The 20,435-nt window shown below is 31.4% G+C and overlaps 1 protein-coding gene across 1 annotated transcript in view; it reads right to left on the bottom strand.

The window, feature by feature from the left end:
* LOC145750389 (dynein axonemal heavy chain 3-like) overlaps window positions 1-15,367 on the bottom strand; it is a 55,920-nt gene extending 40,553 nt beyond the window's left edge. The window contains exons 1-32 of the mRNA XM_082566417.1: window positions 15,163-15,367; window positions 14,844-14,935; window positions 14,606-14,682; window positions 13,805-14,036; window positions 13,480-13,658; window positions 12,900-13,096; window positions 11,620-11,815; window positions 10,686-10,884; window positions 10,086-10,196; window positions 9,853-9,991; window positions 9,643-9,747; window positions 9,246-9,376; window positions 8,634-8,832; window positions 8,174-8,295; window positions 7,869-7,950; window positions 7,614-7,706; window positions 7,255-7,415; window positions 6,636-6,843; window positions 6,038-6,171; window positions 5,559-5,759; window positions 5,169-5,364; window positions 4,717-4,911; window positions 4,302-4,490; window positions 3,964-4,092; window positions 3,312-3,512; window positions 2,849-2,974; window positions 2,468-2,640; window positions 1,972-2,200; window positions 1,436-1,588; window positions 950-1,091; window positions 643-841; window positions 260-488 (exon numbers count right to left, since the gene is read on the bottom strand). Of these exons, the coding sequence (XP_082422543.1) occupies window positions 260-488; window positions 643-841; window positions 950-1,091; window positions 1,436-1,588; window positions 1,972-2,200; window positions 2,468-2,640; window positions 2,849-2,974; window positions 3,312-3,512; window positions 3,964-4,092; window positions 4,302-4,490; window positions 4,717-4,911; window positions 5,169-5,364; window positions 5,559-5,759; window positions 6,038-6,171; window positions 6,636-6,843; window positions 7,255-7,415; window positions 7,614-7,706; window positions 7,869-7,950; window positions 8,174-8,295; window positions 8,634-8,832; window positions 9,246-9,376; window positions 9,643-9,747; window positions 9,853-9,991; window positions 10,086-10,196; window positions 10,686-10,884; window positions 11,620-11,815; window positions 12,900-13,096; window positions 13,480-13,658; window positions 13,805-14,036; window positions 14,606-14,682; window positions 14,844-14,935; window positions 15,163-15,270 (5,127 nt within the window). The 5' untranslated portion in view covers window positions 15,271-15,367. The remainder of the gene's footprint in view (window positions 1-259; window positions 489-642; window positions 842-949; window positions 1,092-1,435; window positions 1,589-1,971; window positions 2,201-2,467; window positions 2,641-2,848; window positions 2,975-3,311; window positions 3,513-3,963; window positions 4,093-4,301; window positions 4,491-4,716; window positions 4,912-5,168; window positions 5,365-5,558; window positions 5,760-6,037; window positions 6,172-6,635; window positions 6,844-7,254; window positions 7,416-7,613; window positions 7,707-7,868; window positions 7,951-8,173; window positions 8,296-8,633; window positions 8,833-9,245; window positions 9,377-9,642; window positions 9,748-9,852; window positions 9,992-10,085; window positions 10,197-10,685; window positions 10,885-11,619; window positions 11,816-12,899; window positions 13,097-13,479; window positions 13,659-13,804; window positions 14,037-14,605; window positions 14,683-14,843; window positions 14,936-15,162) is intronic.
* Between the last annotated feature and the right edge of the window lie 5,068 nt (window positions 15,368-20,435).

Raw genomic sequence — 20,435 nt, 5'->3', positions numbered from 1 at the left:
GATCACCCATTCTTTGTAATTGTTTGTTTACAAAATACACGTGGTCACATATTTTCATAACGATTCGTGCGCATATATATATATAAATTTCCTAAATCATTAGTTTACAACGCAAATTGTAGATTACTTGTACCTTACAGTTTATGAACAAGCTTTTAGACTTTGCAGTCCTTATTAATTATCTCGCACTTTACCGTTTTAGGACCGTAATTTACAAGTGAATCCAAATTTTTTTTTTGAATTTTAACACAAACCTTACCTCTAAATCTATACGATTAAATTCGTCAAAACACGCCCAGGCTCCAGACTGCGCAAGGCCCTTGAAAAACTTCCCCATAGCCTTGTAGTCAAGACCGTCAGAGCAATTGAACACCACACATTGTTTTGCGACAGCTTTTGCTAAATCCTTGCACGTTTCTGTCTTCCCGGTTCCGGCCGGTCCTTCGGGTGCGCCGCCAAGGTTTAGTTGCAAGGCCCCCATAAGAGTTCTAAATTGTACAAGTTTTTATAAACTAAAGCGCTGTGAAAACATGACGACAGTTTTGTGTATTTTGTAGGCCTAGAAATTAAAAGACTTTGTTAGAAATTTCTTTACAAGCTTTCATTTTTTTATTCTGTTTTATTTATTATTAACTGTTGTACCTGTAGCATCTTTCTGTTAGAGGAGTGATCACAAGTCTTCCAGTGTTCCCCAAATATTCGCAATCGTAAGGCACGGTCGTGGAAATCATTCGAACCATAACGTCACTTTGCTCCCAATAATAACGCATCTGCGCGATCCAGTTAAAGTCTCTGACATCAGAGACGCCTTCTTCGGCAAGGCGAGCGACCACGTCACGTGCTAATAATGTGATACAAAGAATAAAAAACATATACCAACAATAAAATTATTTTCGTTCCTTAAAACCCTTTATATATATATATCTATTTCAAACTACAATAAACTTACCATGGACGTCTATGGTCACCAAAGCGCCCAAAGTAACTCTGTCCATTTTGCTCAATTTTCCTCGAACAAGTTCAATTATATCGTCGATGTGGCTGCTGCAAACCTCTAAATAAGCGGTCAAGCCGTCTTTTTCTTTAATCGCCTAATTCCAAATAAAATATAACAGTTCATGGTTTAAATTATGATTTAATTAAACAAACTAAGAAAGTTGAAGGTTTAATTTAGAATTGTTACGGCTTGAAGATAGTAGGCAGAGCAAGTAATGGCTTCGATTATTGTGTGAACATTTAAATCACACAGGAAAAGAAAGCCATAAAAAGCTCGATCGCCCAAAAATCACTTATTGACAATCAAATAAATCAATAAATAGAACAAATTAACTAAAGGCCAATATTAAAAAAAAAGTTTGAATAGAACAAAATGGCGTTGACTTTTTTAACACATTTTATTGTCTTAAACTGTTATAAATTTAGAGTTTTTACGCACCTGTGTCACTTCAGCTGTCCAATAAATGTTGCTTGTAGCAAGTACAACTTGACCAGGCCACCTTAAACACCATTTCTTAAAAGGTAATTCGGGATAAGATTCAACCGCTCGAGACATTGATTCTCGTATACTTAACTTCATCATTTGTTCAACCTGTTAAAACACAAGCTTGTTTGTTTATTAACTTCTTTGTTATACAAGGTTAAACAATTCTGTATAATTCATGTTGTAATTTACGGTGATGGTAGTTTAAATCAGGGATAGCGTTATTTCTGTGTCAAAATTTTTCAATCACACAGGAATAACAAAGCCATTTCTGATAACAAACAACGTTGAAGATTTAAAATATTTTTAAAAACAATCTAATAACATGCAACTTGCATTTAGAATGCATAGTAATGCAAAATATCAAAACAAATACATATTTTCGATAATGTTTTACGCTTATTTTTTGCATAATTACTACATGGACTTTAAAATAACTTAACAAAAAATTAAGTTTAAAAATCAAATTTTTAAAATGTTACAAAAATTACCTCGAACAGCCATTTTTCAACCAAGCCACGAGCTTCTTGCGGTTTAATCACATTAATAAGATCAACAGTTTCATCTTCGGCCGATTGCATTGCAACTATTTCTTTTTCATCCGTAAACACAAGTCGAGCGATTCCTTCAAAGCATTTCTTTAAGTGAGGTTGTACACGGAGTGGATCTTTCGTCTCTGATAAGATCTCAAGTAACTCGTCGTTGGAAAGAAAGAAAAATCTAAAATTTTTAATGAACTTCATTTAAATTTTATGATAAATGTAATTTGAGTGTGTATATGTAAAAACGACTTTATGGTGTTTAACATAAAAATTTACTAAAACGTCTGTTAGTAGTTAACGACGGTTTACAAAAAATCTAGCAGTAGGAATTAAGTAAATATTATTAAATTATGCACAATTCTTAACATTACACAAACAACAATGACATGTCATTTTTTTAAAAAGTTGTATACAAAATATAAATTAACATCTCTACAATTTTAACCTTGGGAAATATATCCTTTTCTTCTCCAGGTAATCGTTAAGACCTTTTTGTATTGCTTCCAATAAACTTTCAGATTGGCGAAGCTTTTCCAACATGCTGGGTTGCGAAAGTACAACCATGGCTTTCGTATTTTCAGAAGCTCTTTTCATTATCTCCTTGTAGTGAGAATCGACCTAGAAAATAGCAATCTATTGACTAAACAACTTAACAGTCTGGCTGTTAACCTGCCAGTAACTCTAGGGTTCATATAATATTCTAACTTATACAACCAAGAGTTTTAAACCAAGTGTTCTAACCCCTACATCAATCTACTGGCAATGTTTTGCATCAATTAAGTTGTATGAAACCCTTTTAATTGAACTAAGTTTTATCAACACTTACTTGTGTAAACATATTTCCTTCGACCGGTATTTGATTTCTTATATCTTCCGATCCGAAAATAGGTTCCAAATACAACCAAGCGGCTTGTACTACCAGCCACGAATCTATGATGTCACGTGCCCTTTGCTTCAATAAAATAAACCATGAAAAAAATATCGTGGGATACCACTTAATTTGTATATCTTCAAACACGTGCAAATATTTGTTAGCAATAAAAAAGCGTTAGATTTAAACTTTTTTTTTCTAAATTTAAACTGTCAGAAAAATGTTGCTTATCTTAATAGCCCTTTAACATTTCATAGCCAAATAAACAGACAATGTTTAAAAATTATTACTTAATATTAATCCAATACAATCTAAGATAATTTTATTAAGTATAATAGCAAAAATGACTTTACACAAGTATGTACATTTCAAGAATTTTTTAAATCGAAATAACAACAAGAATTTTAATCATTCTCACCAATGTGTTTTCCCAGTCGTCAATTTCGTCGACAAATGGATCAATAAATGGAGAACCCTTCATTGTGTGTGTTTTAACCATGTGATCATCCAACAACATTTGAATGTCATCCACCGCCGACAGGATTTGAACCTCGGTGTCTCGGTACTGGACCAAACCAAAGTCTACAGCCTCCCAGTCTATTTTCATCTTCGTTAACGCCTGAAATTAAATTAAAAGCATTAGCACAAAAATTTAAAAAAAATTTGTAAGTTAAAGATAGATGATAATTAAAAAAAAGAAGTTTAAAAAAAGATTTACAAAGAATTTTAAAACAGCCATATTCAGTTAGTTATTAATAATTGTACTAAAACTCGCAATAGAAGATGTTTTATAACTAAATCAATAACAATTTGAAGTCTGACAAACAGACAAAACGAACATTTTAATAAAAAGCCCAATGTGCTTAATGGCCAGAACTGGGCTTTGGACTAAAAATTAGCCCAAAAAAACAGAACTGGGTTTTGGACTAAAAATTAGCCCAAAGTCCAATAAAAAGCATGACTTTATTTTTGGACATGGAAACGGGCTAGTGTACTTAGTGTACTTATGCAATGAATGGTGTTTAGTATAATACTGGTAAAACGACATTTCTGTAGTTGTTTAGAATTACCTTTTCCAAAGCATATTCCTTTCTGGCTTGGTTACTTATTTGCGTCAAATCTTCCAAATGTTTTTCCAGTTTCATTCTAAGCACTTCGCTCAATGGAGTATCTGACCTAGGAGTCATTGGAAATCCAACCTAAAACAAAAAAAAATAAAATAAAAAAATAGAGTATGAATTTTTAAATAAGTTGTTTACATATCGAAAATAATATAAACATATATCTTAATATTTCTACGCCACACACCTTACAATTATCGGTATATTGTAAATAGTTCGTATATAATTTTCTGTCTTGATATTTTACGCCATTTTGTTTTGTCCAATACACTAAATCTACACACTACCTTGTCTGACATGATGTCCCAATGTCTTTGCTTAATGCCTTGATTGCACAAAGCATTAATTAATGGCATGTTGATTTTAAACTTTTCCAGTTTATTTTTAATGGTTGCTGCTGCTTTCAAAGGCCCCATAAAATCAGGATGTTGAAATCGTTTTGTAAGTTTGTAGCTGGTTTTCCAAAGATCTTGGACCTAAAGTAATTGTTAAAAATCAATTTTAAATTTATACAGTCTCCAGTTCATTAAAACAATGTTAACTATTAAAATAAATGATGTACTATTTGTACATATTTAATGGCAATTTAAGTAATAAACTGACATAATTTAAAATAAAAGAAATAAAGGCTACACTAAAAATTAACACAAAAAACTAAAAATGAATAAATTTTAATTGACCAAATGCTGTTTAAAAACTTACCGTTTCTTCCACTACTTCTGCGTTAACCTCCAATAAAGGCCCATTCATCCACTTATCATAGTTTTTATGAAAAGCTAACACATTTCTCCACAATCTTTCGTACGGCTCTTTTTTGACAACTAATTCTTGAATCTGAGGATAAGGACTAACTTGACCGACGTCCAAGAGTATTTCCTCGCGGTTAATTTTTTGTTTCTGTAGAATTTTCTTGTTAACAAATGTTTTTTTGTGTGTTTATACTAAAATGGTAGATTATACAAGACAAATATTTTTACTTTTTGTCCTGTTACACATATACAATCACCAGAATCTTAAATGTCATAGTAATGTTACTAGTTTTTTATAAAAATACATTTAGTTTAAAATACGTGGTCTAAAAAAACATCTGACTTTTGAAAAATATAAATACTGTCACAAATACAAAAGTATTTTAAATTTATGTAAAAGTTTACTTCTTCTGAAAACCCAACAATTTTTGCTTGAATGTCGTTCAGTAAATCCACATATCTCTGTGCCTCTGACATTCGCTCCTTTTTCTGAAACTCTTTGACAGAATGTGCGACTTCGTCTAATCTTTTTTCGATGTCTCTTTGCCAAGTTCTTAGTTTACTAACCTTGAGATCATGTTCTTTTTGCAATCTTTGCTCACTAAAAAAAAAATGTCCGTCGTAGATATATGAATATTGATTTATGCATTGGTTAAAAGATTTAATTTTAAGACAAAAAAATGATTGTAGCACATAAGTTAAATAGCATTACACTTTTAGTTTTGTAATATAGCATATGAATTGGAAAAATAAAACATTAGAAATACTTTAAAAGGCTACTAAAGATTGTCATACCTGTTTCTAATTATTGGTATAATGCGGCCTGGCCATGAAAAAGTGTTATCATTTAACAAAACATCATCTTTGCATAGATGCGCGTAATCCATTAAGAAAAGTAGATTACTTGCTGCAATATCAAGCTGCTCTTTCAACTTGACCAGCTCGTTTGAAGCAAGTGAATCAACATATTCTTGAAGTTCAACCAAGCCGCTTGTACTGTTCCAAACATAATTTACTTTTAAATACATACTACAATACGTTACTAACAAAATTTTTTAAATTTAAAGTACAACGATCTAGGCTTTTAATATTGCTTTTGCATGTCAATGTTGTTTAGTACTCTTAAGTTATTTTAACGCCTATAAAGTAGAGTAAACTAACTGTAGATGAAGTTAAAGGTACGAAACCGTCCTTAAATACTAAAAAGCATTGTGAATCATCTTTAATTACCACAGAGCATTTATTCTTTAGTTTTAAAACAAAATTTTACATACTTTTGTACGTGGGAGGTAATGCGCTTTACGATGTTGTCGTAGGTTGTGCATATTGAGCGATTAAATCTTCTTGATATTTCGATGACATTATCGATCATCATTTTTTGCAGGCTTTCGCTACGGTCTAAAAGCCACTGTAAAAGACAAGACGTTATCAAAGAATCGACGAATATTTAAATAAAAGTGAAGGTGTAATTTTAGCGTTATGTTACTCATTAAACTGTCCCAAGTGTATCAGGCTTTTGGTTACGCAAAAACGAGTATAAAATAATGTAAAATTAAAGTTTTAATGTTATATTAAAATGTAGATAATTAACTAAAATTTGCAATACAAAAATACTTTTAGAAATGTGCAATAAAACCTTATAAGGCCTTTTGATAAACTTAAAATAAAAATTCTCAATTATGCAATGAGATTCATACCCTAGCCTAATGTTTCAGCTTGTCAGACAACCTAATATTGATACCAATCGTTAATTTAAGTCCTTAAGTTATTAACAAAAGCACATAATATTTTAAAACAGGAATTCGGTAATTTAAAAAAGAAAGCACCATTTGGCTATTCACGATACGCATATCTAGATCTATGTAAAAATACCTGATTTAGTTCTGTACAATCAAGTAAAAATAAGTGCATCGGTACATGAACGGGTAAACTGCCAACACTTCTTGCCATGGACTTTAGTTTTTCGAGTTCTTTTACATAGTTTCGCAAAGGAGGTTCCCTCTCAATAAAATGAGCCACCTTTTTGTCAGTATTAGGGTTAAGAAGGTGGGCGTAGACCGGCTCATAAACGGAACGATATCTAAAATATAATTTTTAAAGAACACATTTCAAAATCAAACTATTTATATATCTATTTTTTATATTTATTTATACTCGATATTGAAAGGTCGACTTTTTGATTTAAACATAGAGTGACAACTGTTATTCCGACCCAGTATGGAGTTGCCTTTGGCAGTTTGGAATATTATATTTGATTGATAATTAATCTGCTAATTAAGAATTGGCTGAGCATGAGCTAACACTGTTTACCCCGCCTTACTCAAAGGCGCTACGGAATTAGAGCAATGAGGATTAAACACAGAACCCCAGGTAGTAAAGTCAATTGTTCTGACCACTACACCACGCTGCCATATAATAAAGTAAAATCGATAATATTTAATTACATTTTAACGTAAATAATAAAGTCTACTGGAAAACGATAAGTCTATACCTGGTGGGCCCATGACTATTTATCATCACGACAGCACTAATTCGTTGCTTGGCAACCACAACAATTTCGTCCTCTACTTTAACAGCTGACAAATATGAAACTTCCAAGTTTTCCACGGGTTGAAATATAAGATGCTCGACTTTGGGTAAATGCTGGACGCTCTAAACAATTTGACCATCGTATAAAAAGTTAAGTACTAAAATGAAACATTTAATAGTTTAACAACTTATAGATATATAAAAAAAACTTTTGCCTTTTTATCATGTGACTACTACTACCAATGGTGCCATTTTTAAATATGATGTAAAACACTTGAGAATTTATAAGCGTACAATTTAGTGGATTTCACTATTTTTTACCTGTACAATAACATCAATAACGTCATGTAGAGTTCCAATAACACTGTCAAACGGAGGCTCGAATGAGGTACAAGTCCCACTTGTATTTGATCGCTAAAACAAATTTTTATCAATGAATACTACATAACTTATTGCAAATTATGAAACTATTTAACAATAAAAACACAATTAGCAAGTAATGAGAATCTAAAAGTGCAAATTTTTTGTTCTTATGATTTTTCATTTAACATTTTAAGATTTAAAATATAAATTTACCATAAAAAATGTTAAAGGATGTGGTTTGGTTGGCAACTGAAGTCCACTTTCTTGGTAAGTTCCTTCATATTTGTTCCCCCATCTATTTAAAATGTATTTTTTTAAATTAGCTTAGTCTTATTTAAATTGTGTAATTTATATTAGGCAAAAAATCTTTGTTAAAATTAGTTTAAAATCAAACGAGTTATATTCCAATAGTAACTTATAAAATATAATAATTTATAAAAGTTCTAATTAATACACATTAATCACTTGTACACCAACATTATTTATTTTTATATTTTCTTATTATCTTTCTGAAGTACCTGTATAACTCAAATAAGTGGATTACGTCATGAATTGACTTTCGAACTAAATCTCGTATAAGGTTCGACATCAACGTTGCCAAGCAACCAAAAAAATGATCCATTCCATCCATTCTCGAAATCTGTAACAAACAGTGTAAAAACAAAACTAAAAATCTGCTAATGGCATTTTTCTTTTGCCATGTACTTAAAAAGCATACCGAAAGTTCAAATAACCTGGCACCTCGATTAAAAGTCTATTAGCCAGGATTCAAGATCCTTTCGCTAGTTAGACATATTTGAGCAGCATTACCTATTTTTAGTCAGTCGATAAAACAATCTAAATACGATCTTATTCTTAAACCTTTTGATTCTACGTTATGGTACTAATACAATTTAAACCCAAGACCCGGTGCCTAAAAAGTAAGGCGGTTTTAAAATAAAATTGCATTTACGCTTTTTGATTTAATAATTTCCTTACGTCATTATTAGCAGTAACTGACGCTTCAATCCTTTCCTTGTTTTCTTTTACTATCTCTACGCACTCTTGAGTCCACCTGGTGGAAAGTGTAAGTGCCGCTTCTTCGCTGGAACGAGTCACTTCTTTCAACAAGTTTTCAACAGTGAGCGGCATCAGTGAGTAGATTCGAGGAATATCGACCAAACGAAACGAATCGTACCTAAGTAAAGTATGTATTTTATATGTAGTGGTTAAAACGAATTTTGTATCAAAATTTCCATACAGTTTCCCTTTAACCTACTAAGTTGCAAATACCACCAATTTTTTTTTATTTATCCTCGATATGCAAAGATCGACTTGACGACTTAAACTTAGAGTAACATATGTTACCACGACCCAGTCTCGAGTTGCCTTTTTAGCAGTTTGAAATATTATAGATTTTAATTACGAATAACTAAGCTGCTGACTAGTTGTTGACTCAGCAGTGATTCATACCGTTTACAGCGCCTTTTTCGAAGGTGCTACAGCATGAGATTAGTAAAGATCAAACCCAGGGCTCCATAGGAATTAATACATAGGCCTACATAATTTTTTTTACCATATATCAGTTGGTTTACAAATCTTGCTTTCTACCTGGTGGTCCATTGCGAAAGCACTAAAGCATTGACATGATGATTTATATAGAGTTTTGATCTAATTTGTTTTCTGGCTTGATTTAAGGTCTCGTACCAAGGATATCTCCACCTACCGGCCGAGTTTGACAACTAAACAGAACTAAGTTGTAAAAAATGTTCACTTAATAATTTAGTGAATAACGCTTACACAACGTTTTCTTTATCATACCCAAAACTGAGGAGTAAATTTCTTGGGCTAACATTACTTTAGTTGTATTTATAACAATGAGATATTATCCGAAAAGTAGACTATTTTATAAAGCCCAAAGGAATGACGTTTAAATACAGTAAAATTGTGCAGCATACCTAACTAGGCAAAATGTAAATTTAAGTGAAACTTTATAGTTAAAAAATACCTTAAGTGGTACAGGTACACCAAGCCTCTCTTGTTCCTTAACATCTAGTAATATATAATCGAGTACAGCTTTCTTTAAACTCTCGTCATGCAAAAAATGAATCTCCTACAAATATATAAAAATAACTCTTAAAAAAATTAAAATATTAAAAATCAAACTATGCACTTAGTTTAATATATTATTTAGCGCAAATTTGTAAAATTGTGCTACCTTGTGGAGTTCCTTTACGACTTCAGGCCAGTTTTGCCACAATTTTTTCTTGATCATGAGAAGGGAGTTGTCCATCCATTTTTGCGGGAGAGGCGAGATCATTGTCCCGTCGATTGAGTTTTGCATCACGGCATAATATCTACATAATAAAAGTAATATAAAAACGATAAAATTAAAATAAATGAAAAAAGTTTTTGGCGTATGAATATTTAAATTAACCAATGAAAAATCACCTTGGTATGATGCTTTCAGTCGGAGTGGAAGGACGGGACAGCCCCTGTGTTGAGAAAGTGTAAGGAGGAAACACTACATCTAGTGCTGCCTCTGTAGCCTCGTCATGACTTCTAAAAACAATTACAAAAATTGTTAAACATAATTTTGCTAATCTGGATAACCTACGAATCAATTAAACCATTAGAAAAAAAATGCTTTTCTTTGAAAAACTAGGTAGCATAGTGTAGTGGATTTGATCCCCACTGCTTCCATGCTGTGGCGCAAGGCGTCATATACGGTATAAAGTCTTGCTGAGACAACAATTAATCAGCAACTTAACTATTGGTCGACTACTGTTTATAATATCCAAAACAACTAGAGACTGGTTTAATTAGGGTAACTGATATTACTACATGTTTAAGTTGTGAAGTCGACCTTTCCACTACTAGGATAAATAAATTTAGAAAAAAAACTTTAAAAAGTAGTTTTCCCTTAAAAAAGAAGTTTATAAGAAGCCCAAAAGTTTGTTGTAAATAAGTGACATTGTTGTTGCTTTTACAGTTTAAGTGTTAATTTTATTTTAAAAGTAGAATTAACCAAAATTTTTGGAAAGTACTAACCTCATCTCTTTATCGTCGCTCAGAATGGAACTCGACATCATATCTCCGTTCTCACTCAAGTTAAGTGGTGAGTCAGGAAATTGGTCACCCGGTTCAAATTGTGACGTCACAACGCTTTCTGTCCCGACCCCGCTCGTGGAAGAAGCCAAGTCAACTCGATGTTGAGAAAAGTTCGATTTTTCGTCCGTAAGTTCGTCTTCTATCAAAACAAAATACTTTTTGTATAAAATAAGAAAATTTGCATCTATTTTTTTACGATCACCGTGCTAAGTGAAAAATGCTTACAACAAAAATAAAATAGTAATATTAGATAGCTAAATATAACTTGTACCTGACCAAAAATTAGGCTGATTTTGCCCTTTATAAAAATTTGAAACTAGTATTTGGCCAATAATTTAACTAACTAGGTTTTGGCTTAGCATTTATAGCGTCTTTTACTCAAGAACATAACGTCATTAAGTTCGGTAGTGTGGTAAACCGGTTATGGCGTCAGGCTACCAGCCGAATGGTTTTGGGTTCGAGCCGCACTAATGCCACGCTTTTCGCCCTTGAGCCTGGCGTTCACGGATAGCTCAGACACGTCCCAAACCACACAACCTTACCCGATAAATATATTAAAAACTTATCTTCTTTGGGAAAAAAACATAACGTTGAAATGAAAGCAGTGAAAATCAAAACATGTCCCATAAAACAAATCAGGCTCAGAACTGATATAATAAATTTAACCCAGGACCCATAAAGATATTTAAACTTAGGATCTATATAGTGAATCAAACCCAGAACCGATTTAGTAAATTAAACCAAAGACCTATAAAGATAATTAAACTTAGGATCTATATAGTGAACCAAACCTAGGACGCATATGATAATATCCCAGATTTCAGCAACGTTGCTTAATTCAATACATATTTAGTAAAATTTAAGTTTAACTAACCATAAACTGGAGAAGCGTCGGCATTTGCAATCATAGAAGCGTCGTCTCCCGATTTATCCGAAAAAAGTTTATCCTCAACAGTGTTTCCAAACGAATTTGTTGCCAAATGGTTGGTCACGTGATACATATTCGTCGAGCTTGTCTTAGACGTTTTTCTATCGTAAACTTTTTTGAGTTTTTCATCTGCATGCTGAGACTAAATAGACAAAACAAATTAATAATTTATCATGAATTTAAAAAATAAAATTGTGTAATATACAAAAAATGAAATAATAAAAGGTATTTGAAGCTAAATAGCTAAAAACAAATCAGTATACTTAATAGGTTTTTAAAACAATATATTTTACATTATACCAGTATTATTCGTAACTTGTTCTATTCTTAACAAAAATAAATTAAAGATTAGATCGTTCTAAAAACCAAAGATTTGTAATAAATAATTAATTAGACCGGCCTTATCTTATAATATATGCCGTGATTAGGCCTATTAGCATTATAATTTTAAGCCAATAACTTAAAGTTGTATACCACAAATTAACAAATTAAAAAACATTATTAAAGTTATGTGTACTTCACGTCATCCGAAACAGTTTAAAAAGGAAACAAAAACAGTATATATTAATTATCGCGATCATAAAATAGTAATAATCTATCATTAGATTAATTAGATTAATAATAAATTTTAAGTTGGGAGGTAATGGTATATATAGAGTTAAAATTCATATATATATATTTTTTTAAAAAAACCTTATTAGTGATAAGGTATCGTAAAGGGTTAGAACTGTAAAGATAATAAGTTAAATTGGGTAACTTCATATATTAGCGATAATTTTATACTCAAAAATTAATTTGGTGTCGCTAAACACAAAAATAATTTTAATTTTAAATAATATCACCTACTTTTCAATGTATAAAAACTTTTTAAAAAAAATTAAAATTAATTAAAAAAAAGAAAAGAAAAGCCCTGTTTGTGATGACGTAGAAAGTACAAGCTTGTATATATTCACTTCGCTACTAAGTACTTTCTACGTCACACAAAAAATTTAGTAACTTGTTTTTTTTATGTTAATTATTTTCCAGTATTTTTGAAAATTAATTTGTAAGTACCACAAACATTTTTTAAAGGTGCTAAAGCCATTTTGTGATTCATTGTCAACCATACTAATGTGCTATATACATCACTCACAAAAATGCAAAACTCTGTAACATAACACTTTAACTACACATAATACCAGTTTATACTAATAGTTTACAAAAAAAAAGTTAAGATTTAAAATTACTTGTTGTTCTTCTGAAGTTAGTCTCTGACGTAGATTAGGAGGTGATGCTGCTTCGCTTTGTATCAGACTTTCTTTTCTTACAGCAGAATTATTCGCGATAAAATAAATTCCGCCAGAAAATGAACTCGATTTGTCGTCAGAAGTCTTCCCCTTTTCGAAATCAATGTGAGGCATTTTTGTTTTATTAGTAGGAGAGCCTATAACATTGGTAAAGTATTGGGTAATTTAAATACTTGAAAAAAATTACGTATTTAACAAGGAAACTACATAATTTTTCTATAGAACCAAAAAACTGGCAAAATTTGGTTTGATTTGACATGTTCATAGATCTCTAAATATGAGAAAAATTGTTTTTTACCAATCTTGCAATACAACCACAAACTTGATCCTTAAAAGGCAGCATTACTTTTGTTAAAAAACTTTCTTTAAATATTAAAAATATTGAAATTGTTTTGGATAACTATATAGCTAGAAGTCAAAAAATTTAAAACAATTGTTTGAGAAATGAATTTTAAATTGTAAGTATCAAAATATTTTAAGTAAACAGTAAGAATTAAAAACGCTTTTAGCTATTTTTTACCTGTGTTCTTGCTAAGCCAGTTAGACTGGTTCTTCACAGCCCTTGTGGTTTCAAAATTTATTTCATCAGAGTTCGCAGAACCGTGTGTAGCCACGTGACTTGCGTGAGCGTTCGAAGCAGTCACGTAACTTTGGTAAGGATGTCGTCTGCGTCTGAGTTCGCTCGAATGAAAAGCTTTTCTTTAAAAAAAAGTAAAAACACAATAAGTAAAGCTTTACAAATTTGATTTTTTACTGCTGTAAACATCTAAAAGTTGATTAAGACTATTCCATATATTTTGGCAAGTTATCTAAATAAGATCAAAAATATTCATTAATTTACATACTTGTTGGTCATTGTACGTTCTAGCAGGTTAGGTAGGCTGGCAGACTGTGAGTTACCCCTTAAGGCAGCATTCTGATGTTGTATCTCGGCGGTAGCTTGCGCCAGTGAGCGGTTAGCGACCAAGGAGAAGGCAGTACGTCGTTCGCTGCTGGTGTGGCGCGATGGTTTCTGATTGGTCTGGGTATGATTAGTGGTACGTCGAGCATGATTGGCATGGCGGCGAATCTCGTGAGCTAAAATTTTGAGGGTTTTAAAATTACAATTTTTTTAAAAATACCTTAACATAAGAGTAATATTTGTTACCCCGACACAGGCTTGATTTGCATTTGGCAGTTTGGGATATAATTGATTTTGTTGCCTGATATTTACGCTGCTAATCAAGAAAAATGCCTGCTCAACAGAAGAAAAAAATGCCGGCTCAACAGAATCATACCGTTTTCCTTACTTAAAAGCGGCACAACATAAGAGCAGTGGGTATCGAACCAATAACCTCATATAGTGAGGCCAAGTGTTCTGATCACTACACCATGCTTTCAGTAAAATTACCAGAATAATAATATCTAGAAATGACAAAAGCAACACAAGGCTGAATTTAAAAAATAAAAGTTTATCTAAAATAAAAATGTTAAGCCAGATGTCTTACGTTGAGGATTATACATACAACGCTTATTAATAAACCACTCCACATGCTTTTACTGGCTGACACTTTAAAAAAAATATCATTCTAACAAGTGGTTTATCGACTGAATTATCAAATGCAAATAAAAGTTAGAAGTTATTAAACACTTCAAACTTATCCTACCGTTTCTGATTTTGTTGTAGATTGAAAAGGTCGAAAGTTCTCGTGCGTTCGGGCTATAGTTGTTCGCAATAGAGTCACTAAAAGTAAAATGTTGTTGAAATGTGCTCTATTGTTAAACTTTAATATTGAAAAGAAGTTTGATAAAGCGGTCAGAATGTAAACAATTTTTTTTGTAGAAATGAAATTTAATTTAGTTTTAAATCCATTAATCTTGTTTAGTTAAAGCCACTATGAATACCTGACCAATCGGTAATGCTTTTCCTCTTTTATAGGCTTAGCATTGGTCCGTGGGCCCCTTTGAAGTACTTTGGGTTTTTCACTAAAGGCAGGCTACAAAAAGCAACAAAAAAACAAAAATTTAATAAAGTCTACACACTCTGTAACAGATTATGAAACGAAAAGGTAAGAAATCAATTGTTTAAAAATACAAAATTACGTTTTAAATAAACACAGTAACCCTAATTTGTAACAGCCTGCTGGGCGTTATTTTAGGCAGAGCCAATATTTGTATCCAAACACGTGAGCTATATAAAGCAAACAAACAAATACCCGCTTACCTGTGGCACATTTAAAGGTGGCAGATGTTTAATAATCGAGGGCCTTCTTTCGTCGTCGGCATTCGTAATTATTACGTCACGCATTGAAGGTGTTTCCATAGTTTCCATACGCCCGAATTCAGTAATTCATTTTAGCCACAGTTATCGATTAATCCAAATTCAAGTGCGCCTTTACACGTTTTAGATTAATTTTACAGTGCTTTAATAAAATCATAATAGCTAAACATGAAATAGATTGTTTGTTACTTTGCCTACTGAGCCGAAACGTCGCATTAATATTTAATGGCGTGGTAATTCTAAATACCGCCTTTGCTTTCTTGTCGCGTTTTACTGAATCATGCCCGGCGTTACATCTTTTAAAAAACGTGTAGTATCTTTATTATACAAAAAAAAAATATTTAAAGCAACAAATAGATGTCTTACTTTTAAAAAGAACAAAATTATCTGCAAATCCTTGTTTTATTCTTTTATATTTTGTTATATGTTAACCTTGCCATCTTACGTTTGGGTATATTATTTTGCCTTAGCACTTAACAAGTACGAACTTTTCTACCTGACTACTGTAGTAAAGCTATCATTTGAATTTTAGCGCATACCCTATAGTTGCCAAATTTACTCCTAGCAATTATTACAGGCTACAGTCAGCAGTCTGTCAACTAGACTCGTGGTACTGATGACTAGTTTAGCTACAACGCTGCCGTTGAAAGATCGGTTAAAACCGTTAAAATCGAGCTCATAAAAAGCCAAACCGATTCTTTTTGTGGTGTCTATTGAAATAATTTTTTGTTATTGCAAGCCGTATCGCAGAATAAGCGAGGACTTAACGGCCCGCTTTAGTAATAAGCGAGAGGGATCATTTTGAGAATGCGAGGTCCGCGTTTTGGCCAGACAAATCGCATTGTTCAGACCACGGTTGTTGACTTAAGGTCACAAAAGCTCAATTTATCAAAAAATAACGAGTGCCAGTTGCCGTAGTTACGTGGCTAAGAGATTGCGAATAAAATATGATTGCAAAAAAACAGAGTAACAAACGTGAAATTTGTGCTTTATAAAAATCTATTTTGTAAAGGATAACACAAATTTGAGTTTACAAAATCACGAAATTCTTATTAAAACTTGGCACTTTGTTGCCGTTTCCCAATAGCCTATTAAGTACACCATTAAATTAACTTTAAAAAAGCACTTTACAGTTGCAATGTTAATTCAAGTTATTTTCTTAGCTTTACATATCGCGTTGATGTAAATTTTGTAGGCTACTTAATCATAACACAGAGTTAATATTGCTTCGTTTAAACAGCAGTTTAAGATGCTTTCAAACCACGGTAATATATAACCCAATGTTGTTTTAAGGTTTACAAAAGAAAGCAAAGTTAAACGGAAATTCGGAAAGTGTTTTCTACTCAAACTATAGCGGTTACATTTTCGACCAATAACAATAAGACATTTGAAAACTTATGAAAACATTTAATGTAATAATACGAATCTGAACCGTAAAAATCGTTATTTTTAAACTTTTTGGGTAGTTGGCCAACTATATCTTTGATCGAATTTCACTATAAATAATATGATTTTGGCCTTCTAACTATATAATCGTATGTTTTTGGCCTTCTGTTTCCCTATTGCAGTGGCTATCCTTCTAAAACATGAGGCATTATGTTGTTTACTGAATTCAGAAAGGACATTACTAAACATGGTGTGTAACAGTTTAAATTTAAGATGGCATTACATTCCAAAAGTGACACAATCGCCAAAGTATTCCAAACGAACGGTAACTACAATAAGCAACCCAGCAGCACTTACACTTTCGCAAACAAACTTAGCCAAAGCACACAACTACAAACCACTTAATCAAATCTTATTCAATTAGAAATTCGCCGAGTTATTTGAACATTAATTCAAACATGTATCTGTGGGTAATAAGATTTATGGCAGCAGAATTTCAAATGATAAACGACCTGTGTTTGCCGCCTGATTTAACCAATCAACCAAATTTGATTGACGTTATATTAAAAATAGAAAACCGTATTTTTATCAAAAGTATTTGTCTAGAAACTGAATTGATTTAATAAGTGAAACAGATTATTAAAAATACCAAATATATTTGCAACATAAAAAAGTAAAATAAAAGCTAAGTAATAATTTTGCATATCTTGTAAGTTATAAAATTTAAAAAAAAATTCGTAAATATAAAGTTTATCTATTTAAATAAATATCCCTATCTAGCAATAATTTTTTATGTTGTTACACATTTTGAATTCGAGTATTTTGACATTTCAATAACCCCTCTGTGGCTACAAACAGCAAACATTTAGAAAGTGGACATCAATCTTGAAATGCCAAACTAAAAAGTTTACATATTCTTTCAAACCGCAAAGTAAATTCACAACCATTCGCACTAGTACCCTATCACTTTACATTCACAACTGTGCCGATCGTTGTGATAATAAACAACAGCAACACAGTTAACGTCATTTGGGTTTTTGTTTCACTTTTGATCCACTTATGGCCACTTGTAGTGCTATTGAGTACGGATTTGAAGAGTCGGTTTCACAGGCCATTAAGAAGACTGGCTGATTTAACGTTGGTTAGGCTTGCGGATAAAATTGGTGGCCAGTACAAGTAAATTATACATGACATATTGCTTCTACTAATAGCAAATAGTTTACTGGATAGAACGCACTGCAAATTTAATCCAAGTTAACCTATCAATATCCTAACGCATAGTTTTTTTGGTATTGTAATACAACCAACTTACACCTAACGGTAACTCTACACATATAGTAACAAAGTAGTTGTTTCAAATGAATATATTTATGTTCGGATCATTTAAATTTAGATCCGGTGAGTTGTAGTGCCAACCCAATACCTAAAGAGGCCTAAGGCAGTTCTCCGTACACTATACCTCGACTGCATAACCATAATCTATTCTCAACAACAAAAATAAACTAAGCAATTTATTTAAAATTGTAGTAGCGATTACATAAGTTCTATATTACAACTTATGCTATCTAAAAATCTCACTCATTTTTTTAGTTTAGTAAAATAAGTTTCTTTTTTAATAACAACTGACGTTTAAAAATTACACAAAAAAATTATGCGAGAAAATTTTTTTATTGTAATTTACAGGCTTATTTTGCTTACTAGTTTTTTATTTTCCACTTTTATAACCTATTACCTCACAAGACCTACTTTAAAATGAAACCTTTTTTCTATTTATTTCAACTGACCCATAGTAACGGGTAATAATAGATTGATAATGGCCTTTAAAAGTTTTAAATTCAATTATATTTACCAAGCTCGTTAGAAAACATTTAAAACATTATAAAATTTTTTACTAAATTTTTAAGATATATAAAAAAAATTTTGCCTCGAATTTCTCAAAATTTTCAATTTTCTACAACTCTTTTTCTTAAATTCACAATTTAACCAAATTATTCGACTGTTTTATATTTTTCATAAGGAACGCTATAAAGGTACGGAATAAATATTTGCTTAATGATAAGCAATGACCCTACAGCCTGCGAATTGAATGGAATAAAAATTAATTCAATAATAGTGGAAGCAAATAGAAGGAGCAGAGCGTTAATTTAGGCGCAATTCTTTATACTGTTAATTCACTTTTAAATTTACCCACTATTTCATGAAATGAGCAATCGATTTAAATACAAAAATAAATGAATTCTAAAGCATTTAGCTCTCTATAACAATTATCCTATTCTAATTATAACGCTAATACAGAAACAGTGCCATTTTTTTACAGTTCTGTTACTTAAAATATAAACTTGATAATCCTGATTCTAGGTATTGCATTTTTATCGTTAAAAGTTTAAATGTAAATTACCGTTGTAGACAGATAATAAACAAATCGCAACAACTTAACATTAGTTACCAACGTGTTTATATGTAAACAGATAAGCAGGCAAATGTAAAATTTAACTTCTGAGGCGCCAATGTTTTTAAAGTCGTTAAGGAAATATTTACTTAAACCGTCATGCCCACTTTCACTAAAAAACTACACCAAGAGTTGCTCTTTTACATATTGTGTCACCACCTTAATTCATTTTCTAACGAGGCGTTTTAAGATGATAGCCTGAATACTAAAGCCTATGTTAAGTAAATATGCATTAATTAACACATAAATCCATAGCAATAAGAAACAATTGTTTATTTTTGTCGTTAAGTATAAATTTACCAAACTAATTCAATATCTTGTATCAGTATATCCATAAAACAAAACTATATAAACTTGCTAAATCTAAGGCTTGCCGCTGCTAGTTTTGCTTATTTTCATTTAACCTAGGTCTGATCTTATCTTTAAAAGTCATATATACATGTATACCACAAACAAAAACCATTACAAAATGTTTATAGCGAGGAAGAATGTGGAATTTACTACAAATCACTGCCCTTTCGAGAGTGCTTCGAGGTAGCTAAAGTATCTGATCGAAAATAAACCACGTAAGATTGGATGGTCATCTGAGGCAACGTTATAAGTTTCTTGATACATGAATTAAGACAGAACACTGCTTGTTTTTTTAAATTTTTTTTTAATTATGTTAATTCATATTTTGTACACTTTGAATAAATATAAAAGATTTAGCAAATTTTTTATTAGCTTAACTATTCAATTCATTATCAGTTCTTTAAATTATAAATGCTGGTATTTTAGGCTTGATATTAATAATTATGTGGAATAAAAAGTTGAAAGCAAAAAAGATAAATCTGTTGCCAAAAAATAATACCACAACCACAAATTTTATAACACTTCGTCAAAAAATTTTTCACTTTTTTTTCGATTTTAAAGTGCCTTTGTATATAATATAATCATATAAAGCGGTTAGCCAATCAGCAAGTCCCAATTTTTTAAACATTTGGCTGAAATTTTAATATTTAAAACCGACTTCATTTAAAAGATTCGATAATCTTAACCGCTTAGTCGAGAATAATGTGTTGTTTTTTTAGCCAAGAATCGCTCTCAAATAAATACGATTTCCAACGATATTCCTTTAGGAATATAATAAACGGCGGCTTGTATAAACAAAAAAACGTGACATTATGGAATATTGTATTAGAAATAATGGCCTAACAGAAATCCTATTCTACGTTTAAGAAAGGCGGTTTGTACTGTATGTTTAGAGAAAAATTAACAAAAAAGGCGTTTCTGTAAAGAGGCAAATGACGTTTATTCAGTTTTTATTATTCTAACTACTATATAACAATAGTAAGCCAAACCGCTAAACGTTTTTTAGCGTAGTAGTTATGTTAAATGGAAG

The sequence above is a fragment of the Corella eumyota genome, chromosome 4 (genome assembly GCF_963082875.1).
Source record: "Corella eumyota chromosome 4, kaCorEumy4.1, whole genome shotgun sequence".
NCBI lineage: Eukaryota > Metazoa > Chordata > Ascidiacea > Phlebobranchia > Corellidae > Corella > Corella eumyota.
Note: the sequence above shows the minus strand (reverse complement) of the source record. Positions and strands in the feature narration are given on the sequence as shown.